General features: G+C 42.9%; 1 protein-coding gene across 1 annotated transcript; it reads left to right on the top strand.

Moving 5' to 3' along the window:
* Nucleotides 1-10,334, top strand: RB195_016360 (uncharacterized protein; the record flags this gene model as incomplete). The annotated part of the gene is made up of 3 exons (XM_064207483.1): nucleotides 1-53; nucleotides 919-1,087; nucleotides 9,645-10,334. 3 exons carry the CDS (start codon nucleotides 1-3, stop codon nucleotides 10,332-10,334), a joined length of 912 nt encoding a protein of 303 aa, XP_064063364.1.
* Between the last annotated feature and the right edge of the window lie 529 nt (nucleotides 10,335-10,863).

Genomic DNA, 10,863 nt, shown 5'->3' with positions numbered 1-10,863 from the left:
ATGATGGACGACGACGTTAAACGGCTTGAAGCTGAGGCTGTCACGCTCCGAAGGTAACGTTATTAGTGTATTCTTATCCATTTACTTGTATTTCGTCCAAATTCCACGTCGTTATTAGAATTTGTCTTCTCTTAACATTTGTACACATAAGCGCTGTTTGTTGGTATCATTTCTTATAATTTCAAGCAACATTTGTTAAATATTTCAATAATATTTCCTTATGAAATGTTCAGTGGCAAATTTCTTAACGGAGACTTATAAAAACACAAATTCTTTGCAGGTGTCCTTTAGAACACACAGTTTTGAAAGATATGAATGTATTTTGAGCGCTTGACCCTCATTTGCATATTTTCTTATTTTCTTATCCAGATCTTTCTTAATCACATGCTCATTAATTTAGTAACTTAGAACGGCGGAAGAGGGATGTGTTCTTTCATCTTCCTGCTTGATTGGTACCTCACTTTGTTACATTTTATGATAAGGCCTAAATCCTGAAATAAGAGAGAACACATCTTGAAAATGCTGTTAGTTGTGTTGATGCATGGATCTAGCGGTTCCAAAGGAACGATAGTTGTAAACGCATCCTCTATATCGTACATAATCGTTTCCACGCAAGTAATAGCGAGCAAACTATTCGCAAGAAAGACTATAAAAACAGATTCGCTGTTTTTTTTTAATCAAGCGGAGGTTGCAACACAAAAACTATAAAAAAGTTTATCAAAGTTTATTTTTGCACATTTGATGTCCTTCCGTTTCTTCTGGTTGTTGATACGCCTCTAGTGGTAGAGTTACTCAAAACAAATGTGGTGCACCCTGACCACTACATTACTATGTTTACAAATGCAAATTTGAGATAACTAGTCTCGCTTCAGCCCTGGATCTCCATCACGTCCAGTAATACTAGCACCACGATTTTAGGGTCGCTTTCGTCGGCGTCGCAATTTCAACCATAGCGACACTAGTCTGCGTCATTTCTGTGCCATTACTATACAATTATCTACAACATATGCAGTCGGTGATGCAAAGCGAAGTGGATTTTTGCAAGTCACGATCGGGTAACATCTGGCGGGAGATCACACGTACACAGGTGCGTCTTAAACTTATTCTGTTCCGAATATCCTGTAAATTGAATTTTGCGTTAATTTGTTGAGTATGTACTGTACATTTGCTAGTCTAACGCTCAACGCCATCAGCCATAAGATTTGAGCGAACTTTCTAAGGGTCTCTCTTCACAAAACATGAAATCAGACGCTCACGACTGCCCGTTACGCCAACAGGAAATCTTCTTCCGATAAGATCCCACATCTCAACATTGTAATTGTGGTTAGCCCTGGGGGAATTTGTATACTTAGTGAGATCGAAAAGAATCATTGTTACGGTCATTTTGAATCTATGATCCAGAAAAAGGTGGAAGATGATGAAACCTTCTCGAATAGTTCATGCATTTGGGAAGATCTGTATACAACACAATTTTGCGAGTCTTTTTTTTTCTGGAAAGGCAGACGAAAGTTCGTAAATGTTACGGAAATATTCTCTCTGCACACTCTTCTATCTGTTGTCCAGAGTAGTACAAGAGCGATTATCCTCAAATTCAATACACGTTCGCGTCGCATTCCTCTCGAATTCGCAACACTTCAACAACAATTCGACAACGGAAATGAGGGCGGAAATTCCCTTCAATGAAGGTGTACATGACCTTCGTTTCTGGTTGTTTCCTTCCAAAAAAAAGGAAGAAAAAAAGAATGTTTTTTTTATTTGCGCAGCTGCAGGAAATTTTAGGCGAAGCGTCCAACTAATCAAAGCATTCAGTTGTTTTCTTGGCTGAGCTGCCAACAACGGAAAGCATGGAAAACCCGTTCGTATCAGAGTCCACAGTTATCGTATTGTCATTAAACGTAACATGGCGCAATTCCCACATAGATATAGAGTTGCTTTTATAGTGGAACCTGTGGCACTTCTTCACAACACAATCATCATTTGCTTCCGCGCCAACGGTCACAATAAACCATCCTGAAGGCTGCTTTTTGGAGCCTTGTAAACTACATAGGACGACTTTTCACCGGTCAGACGTCAGGTCAACTAGTTCAGTGGAGACTGGTGCTCGATCTAACCCGCCCAAGTAAGGCTAGCCGCTGCGCTCATTCGGAGAACCCGGCCTGGACTTGCTGAAGCAGCAGCGGATGGGAGAGGGGCATTCGCAATAAAGAAATGCCACTTATGTTCCGGACATCTCACGTACTTTTTCTGTTCATGAAGTATGTTTGACGTCCTGCCGATCAAGTCCGAAGTGGGTGTGTCCTCAGAGTGTCGCCGAATTGCCCGCTCTTAATATCCTACGTTGACGTGTTTATGCGATATCTGAACGCGTTGTTCGCGGCAATAAAGGGTCCCAACCTGACACCATTTGAAATCCCTCAAATCCCCAGAGTCATGAAAAGAAACAGCCGGTCTTGATTGCTCCACATAACGTCCCAATGCATTAAGCCATCTCTGCGCGGAATTCCTTGCTCGTTTTCGAGGTTCTTTCGACAGACAGCTGGATCTGAGCTATTTGATTTCATTGGAAATGGTTTTTTTCCGATGAAATAAAATGAGGAGGTTCAAATGGAAGTAAGGACTCAGAGATCGCTGTATTTTTACTTATGTGTTATTTTTATTCATATTATATGATAACTGTCTGACAAAGTCAGCGTCGGATGTGTTTAAACGGAGTGAAAGCGGTGAATGTTCAATTTGGGCAGGGCAAACGGAACAGAGATTGTGTGAGTATCGCAGAAAAGGCGTACTTTGTGGTAGGAGCAGACGCGCTCAGTTTATTTGGAACAAATTCGCTGCTGCCCACATATTGCAGATGTTATAAATTAGTGTTGCGCCACGGAAAAACCGTATTAGCACGTTCTTCTTCACAGCATCTGAATAACTTTGAAATGAAACTGTCTATTTAGTTATCCTAGACTTTCAGATGCGGGCACATTCATTTCAAATGCAGTTCTACCTCTGAGATCCTCATGAAATGAATGCTACTAAATTCATTTCGATCTCCCATCTTGCATCTTTTCGAAGAACTAACTAACTCTAACTCTAATTCTGTATTCCTTGGAAATTCTCCAAATCCCTTATTGTTGCGCCATGTACAAGTCAGGGTGAAGCGACGGCAACTGGGGGAACCTCAAGTCAATGAGGAATAGGGAACATATAAAAAAAGATAAATCACCTGCGAAACGATAAGCATGCAACAGTCCTGTTCCCTCATCTATATTCTAAAGTCTTTTCCGCATTAACAAACTCCTTGATTTTTGTGTTTTGCTAAAGATAACAGGATAAAAGTAGCGAAGTAGCTAACAGTTTTGCCCCTCAAAGAGCGTCAAAATAAACCGAATGATCGGAAGACTTAAGTCTGAAATGGATAAGCACAACAGGGCTGTTCTGAATCGGATCATGGATCCGCTCTGAATGCGGTCTCTGTAAAAAAAAAGTTAGACGTTTCCAGCCTCCGCTTAGCGATCGCAAAGCGGGTTTCGCATGACAGAAAAAAAAAGTCATTGTGTTTGGATATACGTACAATGCAATTATATAAGGACATTCTCTTCTCGAAGACGAATGCGCCACTTATGGAAAATTTCCCCGGGTTTGAGGATCAGCTATCTTTTCTCCGGAGTAAGCAGATTTGTTACGTAGAAATCTCCACATTCTGGATTGCACAGGGGTGGGCAATTATAATTGAACATGAAAATTTTAAAAGTTGTGTGATAGCTTCATTAATAGAATATTAAATGGAATATTAACGTAAATATTTTAAAACTGGATGTTATATTGTTTGGAACTTGCAGAAAAGTGGAATAATTTGGCACAATTAAATACATCATTGCCTATACGGTTTCCGCGCACATATAGAGGAGTGTGATCATAAATGTGCCTGAGAAGATCCTTTCAACCACCCCGCTAGGAGGATAAGGTGTCCATCTTCGAGAATCTTGTTCGCTCCCTGTGCATGCATCTAATAAAAGCTATACACGAGGGGACCGACCACCGCACTCTCCTTTCCGTTTGTCCTTCTCTAGGGTGTTCGTAACTTCATCTGCATTTGCCGTTGTACTTAACTAACAACATAACTCATATACAGTCTAGACTACTTCGTATTATTTTCCCACGAACATACTACAGTGGAAGTGGAGGCACAGAGTCAGTTCGAGCAGCGATCACACGCCCGCCTTCCTCTTAGTCAGACGATCACAGCAATCTATGCCGAAGCAAATTTGAGCATTCCCTAAACACATCCTCCCTTCTGCAATTAAAACTGTGATTGCGAACTGCATCGTCTTGCCACTCTCCCGCCAGATTCACTTCCGGGAGAAGAGCTACTGGGTCCTCGCTGCGATAGCACCGCCTCGTTCTCGATCGCGGATTATGCCTTGCACAGCAGCAACTCGAACATTCACATAACGATGGTTGTACCCTCATGTTCATCTTCTATTCTGAGTAACAATAGCATTGACTATTTACGTACGCAAATGAAAACAGTCCAAATTTTAGCAACATCTGCGGCCTCGGATTTGCGCTGTGTTTCGTTAAAGGGATCACCCCACGAATCTGAGGTGGTACGGTGGAGTATTCGTATACGGCATAGTAGATTATTGAGAGGACGGTGATTCCGTCCGTTTCTTCCCAAGTGCCATAAAACCTGCCCGGAAGATGTGCGCGTGCACAAGGCTGGCGCGCTCCAATCGAACTTCTTGTGGAAAATAGTGCGCCGAGACGCTCGAAGCCGTATCTTCCGGGCCGTTTTCTGTGGCAATTAGGAAGAAATGGACGGGATCACCCTTTTCTCTTTAATCTACGATCCCGTATACGAATACTCCACCTGAAATCCGTACCTACTCAGATTCGTGGAGTGATGCCTTCAAGCGAGTGTGTACAATTGCTTCTGAGCAGAGAACGTGCACAACAGTAGCTCATCCTGCGGTTGAACACATCCTTCATCGGCTCTATGAATGAACGCAGAAAGCCTTGAAACAACGAATGCAATCTATTTCACCTCTTTAAAGGAAACAATTGATGCGGAATATGCATATGATTTGTCAACATATCTAAACTCATCGAAGAAATTTTGCCGCCTATATGTTCAACAATGACGTCAGTTCCATTCTTGATGTTGATGAAGTTTAGAAAAGGCATGCAAGGATTTTAGATCCTTGTCTATTCAAATCCAGAAATGCTAGACATAGCAATCCGAGCCAACTAGCGCTGTGCGATTCTTATCGAGCCAATCTATCGATAATTGATGCCGTGGGCACATGATGATCCGCAATTCAACCACTTCGGGAAAAAAACCTTGACAAAAACCGTGAATTGGACATTGCATAACAGGACCACTTAACGCCGACACTCGACAAAATTTTTCGATCCAACTTGTTTGGAAGTTATTTTTAATACAGTTGACCCGGGATAGAATGTATTCGATAAAAATGTTTTGAAAATGCTTGGTAAACGCTTAGAAAATGCTTGGTAGGCCCTTTGGAGGCACTCGGGTGAGTTTCTTTCTCAAAAAATTATTAGGTATAGGAACCGTGTCGCGATTTTTGAGGTAGGGTGAATTTAGAAGCCAGCTGGAAGTTTGATTACGAGGTCCCACGTCGGGTAACATAGAAAGTGGTGATGGAATTCATTCCACAAACCTACTAGAACCAATTAGGGATATTCACCTGTCCTCCTAGCTGTTCTGATAATACCAATTTCTTTTCCAGAGGAAGAACAAGTTGCAAGTGAAAAAAGTGAATAAAAGGATAGATAGAGGAAGAATCTCTATCTTTTACTTAATTATCACTGGTAGGCTAGTGCAGCATAGGATGAAGTGCACGGCGCTGACCAATCCTTATGGAGATGCGCCATCGGGTTCACTCCAATCCAGATTTGTTGGAGGTTCATGAACGCACGTATAGCCTCAAAATGACTGACCCGATGTCTCAATGCAGTATTTTTACGCTTCCAGAGAAGTTTGGTACCAATTTATTGTCTCTTTGATGCACCCTTTGGCAGAAAAAAAAACTGAGAATTTACTGGAGGCTTCATAGGGCACTACTGCAGAAGGATACCAACACACCAGTACCCATCGACAGCACCGTTAGGTGGTTCATAGGAACTGCATGTGAAGGTTTATTTCCACCTTAGGTTTAAAGTTCAGGATAGTTCGATTCGGTTGACATCCTAAAACACTTCAGAGCAGAGTCTCATCTATGAAAATTTAGTAAAAAAGAGGGATTTTAGAAAAGAGGAAAAGCCTTGATTATTTAGAAATGAACCAACACTGCAATTCTCCCATCCCGTTACTCATTTCTACCTTTGATTGTAACCTTTCTGATTAATATCCCTGATCGTAAGAAGTTCACTGGCTCCTGCCTTGATGGATAAAACAAAAGAGTAGTCTTCGTCTTCTCTTTGTGAATGTCATTCTCTTTTCTCTTTGTGAATGCTTTCCGCTTCTACTGACAGTAGTAGAATTACTTCATTCACTGTTCTGGGTGATGACCATATTCTACGACGCTCCTGCGTTCCTCATGAGGACCAGTTTCAGGTGGTTGACGTCTCGTAGAACGAGTTCTATGATTGCGATCGCCGTTCCCTCGTCACTGACTTACTAACGCCAATTTACACAGCAAGAATGTCAAGATTAAGATATTATTTATGCAGAGATCGTAATCGCTAGAGGCATTTCTAGAGAGCGTGCAAAACAAACAAGAGGACAGCTTACGCTCTGCGGCGTAGAATGGCATCGGGGAGCGATGAGAGGAAGAAGGATGTATGAGGCATTTCGACTAGAAAAATAGAATGAGCGGGTTACTCGGCCACCCTAGGAACTGCTGACAACATGCAAACATCACTGTGTGTTTACAGTGCTTCATGCTCGGCTTGGAATAGTTTCTTTTTTTTTTTTTTTGATATACTTTGTTGCGGAACCGACAACCGAAATTGATTAATCAACGCTAAGTAATTTTTAGTCTTTTGTTGCATGACTATGAGGAAAAATTACCCGTGAACGAGGCCGACTTCAGTTCCCTGATTATGCGCGTTGCAATTAAGCACACAAGATCCCATTCTAGCAGCTGAGGACTATAAATATACCTTGGAACGATATTATTACTCTCATAACTGGCACTCAGCATGCGCTACAGTGTTCGATTGAGCTGTGATTCTCTGTGTGAGAAATTTCGTTAACATGTGAAGATCTCGGATGTCCTCTATGCAGTACGCACTACAGCATCTACTGAAGTCGATCGGGTCAAGACTGAGAACGGGGCGACTCGGAAACCCACGAAAATGGTGTCATTCGAGGTGTCTACAACTCGTGGAAAGATCAACAAATGAATAAAAAAAAGTGCGAGAAATACATCAAGTCCAATGCTGCGGACAGAAATGCAAGAGAAGCGATTTTATGGCAAGATCGTTAGTGTTGGAGAGATGTCAACAAACACATGATATCAACGTATCTGTGTTAAACAGTAATCTTGCTTTTAAAAATGTCTTGTAGGAAGTGTCAGTATCAATGCACGTCTTTCATAGCATTTATACCAACTAATGTGGCAGTTGAAATTAATTCCTCTCACTGAAATTCGTCAAACGATGCGGCAATTTTGTGCTATACATAACGACGCAGTCTGGAAGGCCGCTTCTTTTGTGTCAAGAGGTCCTTCACGTTTAATAATGACTTTCTCGCGCGATTTCTGCATCGTTTTGAAAATTTCATATTGATTTCTCTCGTAGAAAAAAAGAGGGACATTTTGAGATATTGCACCTTGTGCTCTAGTAAAAACCGCAATCATCGCGATCATCCCGCCCAGAAATGTGGACCTCCTTCGGACCCCACGTAAAAAGGATGCACGACGAAGGCAGTCCACAGTGCACCTCCAATTTTGCAGGCGGGGGGAGGGCAGTTTCTTCTGCCTATTCAAGTTATATCGCTTGGATTGCAGACGGCGGGTGACAAAGGAAACAGCTCGCATTCTATCACGTAACAAGTTGCATCTTCCAAATAACGTTGTTTCTCATGCTTCGTTTCTGGATTAGAAAGCGGAACTGAACGTGATCATAGACACAGTCGCGACGTACGCTCCAACGCCTACCTACTCGCGTAAAGATCCCAACGCCAAATTACGTCACCTTCAAAATGCTCAACTATCCGGCACTAATCAATGGCGTGCGCACAGGTTTTTCGATCTCACAACTGCGAGGAGAAAGGGGAGTTGAGACGAGAAATTTGTCTGAAAGCTTTGAATTGCAGTCGTCAATGTTAGCAGGAAATGTGATCTGAATAGTAGATATTGATCAGGCGTAGAACACCACAACTGCACTAAACGCGCAATCAAATAATAATAGAGATAATAAAAGTAGATAATAGATCACGAAATACTAATAATAATAATAATAGAGACGAGAAAAAACTAGCCTAGAAAAAGCTTAGAACCCATCCGCAGCTAGTCTGATGGATACGAGAGAGAAATTCGAAGTTATGGCCGTCGATTTGAATTGAGCTGATAGACCTGCATTTTAGCGTTCTCTGCATTCCGACGTAATAAAAACTAACCACTCAGAAAGTCCCGCGTGATCTTATTAGTAATAATTCCTGGCACAAGTGGATTCTAACTACTCTTCAATCCTCCACTTGATGCACGTATAATTGACGACGAGGAAATTTGCAGTCTGGTAGGCTCTCTGGCTATAGCTAAACCGCCATTCAGCACTTGAATCACAAAATTCAATGCCGTTTAGACGAAATACTGTTGCAGTACTGTATAAAAAACAACGAGACGTTCTGGTAGTGACATTAATAGGAATTGATTAGTATTAATCTATGCATGCATGTTGACCCTCTACGTCAGCAATTGAATATTTCGGCTGTTCTGTTGGGTCAGGAAGGAGTGGCGGACTGCATTTTGATGCCACATGAACTTAGTTCTTGCAATGAAATTAAGTAGCTCATTCCCAAACTACTTCTCCTTTTTATTCTTAAACTAAATCCCGTACAATTTATGCAAAAATTCCACTGCGCGGTGTCTTGCCTTTTCTTCCGCTCGCAAGATAACTCGTGAACCGTACTACCGGTATCTATTTGACTAGTTGAACATTATTCACACTGGATCATGCTGTAAGCTCTCTGAAGGTTTTCCCACATTTGATTCCCTCCAGTAATAGATTCAGAACGGGAGTCAGTTTCAAAGAGTGGCACCGGAAACTCAGTAACTGTCTACAAATCCGAGAATGAGAGGTCTCACTTCAACCGCTCGAGAAACTGTTTATACTACTGATGGCGATGCGCCAAGTGAATTTCATCATTTCATCAAGCCCCTTAAGGTAGACTAAGCAGTTGGGAGTCTCTGGATGCTCGTGAGGGTTCAGATTCCTGCCTCGTTGTTATTAGTGGAACCCCCAATTGTTATCTGGTGCTGAAACAGAGCCAAAATTGAACATTTCCACGAACATTTACTTTTAATAGTATCATACACTGTAAGGTACTATTATGCCAGTTATTATGTGTGTAGCTATGTTGACACCAAATTACTGCAGGTGAAGATTTTGTTTTTTTTTTTTTGTTTATTTGTTAATGAAGTGGCTGCACTGATGAAATTGTACTCGCAGAAACTTTTTTTCAGGTACTCTCCAAAGTATCTGGAGTGCGAAGAGAACGTCGTCAAGCAGGCTACACATCTGCAGGTGTAGAAGGTGGGGTCGAATCTGCACCTCAAGGAGTATGCTGCGGATGTGGGGTCTCACCGCAAGGACCGCCTGGGCCCCCTGGTTCCGATGGCGAGAATGGAGCCGACGGTGCGCCTGGAGCTCCCGGTAAGGACGGTCCGGATGCACCACCCGCTACGCCTCCGCCACCGCACGATTTCTGCTTCGACTGTCCCGACGGTCCTACTGGACCTCCCGGAAACCCTGGACCTAAAGGACCACCTGGAGCTCCTGGAGCTCCAGGATCAGACGCTGACGGTGGTAGCCGTGGACCACCAGGACCTCCGGGCCCACCAGGGCCTCCGGGACCTGATGGACAGCCAGGAAATGCTGGTGCGCCTGGTGCTCCGGGAAAACTCAACGAGGTTCCCGGACCTGACGGACCACCTGGTCCGCCAGGGCCGCCTGGACCACCTGGACCTGACGGAGAGCCTGGGGCCAACGGAAATCCCGGACAGGACGGAGCGCCTGGACAACCTGGTGATGATGGTGCTCCGGGGGCTCCCGGACAACCAGGAGCACAAGGCCCTGTTGGACCTGACGGCGACCGTGGACCAAGTGGAGGCTGCGACCACTGCCCACCTCCTCGAACTGCTCCTGGTTATTAGCGTTACATCTCCGAAGCGCCTTTACAAATTTGCTCCACTGTCAACTTTGAAGTTTCGTGGAATTCATAATCGGGTTGCATGTCTGACTGCACCCCTCTTAAGCTATTGAGTCATATGTTGTATTTGCTGATCTAAGCTATCGATATGTTACATTCAAGTCGATAATCATCACTACACATCAGGTAGCGACCACTAGTGAATCATATTGCGATCCGGGCGATTGTATTTACCGCTTATGCCTCATGCCACAATTGGACGCGTTCTCGTTGAAGCTCCTCCCACGTCGTGTCACTTTCACTCGACATGTATTTGCATTGTTTTGATGCTAAATAAACTATGAGAATACTTCTTTTGAATGTGACTCTGCTGACTGCTCAAGATAATGCCACAAAGTTCTCTCTTAACCTGTAAAGCGACAAATGCTTTTATAGTTTTCTTCAAGTTATTACGCAGGTTGCATAGCCCGACAAAGAACGTTAAAATTATCTATCACATAAAATAAATAAAATATAATAAATAAATAAAATAA

The sequence above is a fragment of the Necator americanus genome, chromosome V (genome assembly GCF_031761385.1).
Source record: "Necator americanus strain Aroian chromosome V, whole genome shotgun sequence".
Classification (NCBI taxonomy): domain Eukaryota; kingdom Metazoa; phylum Nematoda; class Chromadorea; order Rhabditida; family Ancylostomatidae; genus Necator; species Necator americanus.
Note: the sequence above shows the minus strand (reverse complement) of the source record. Positions and strands in the feature narration are given on the sequence as shown.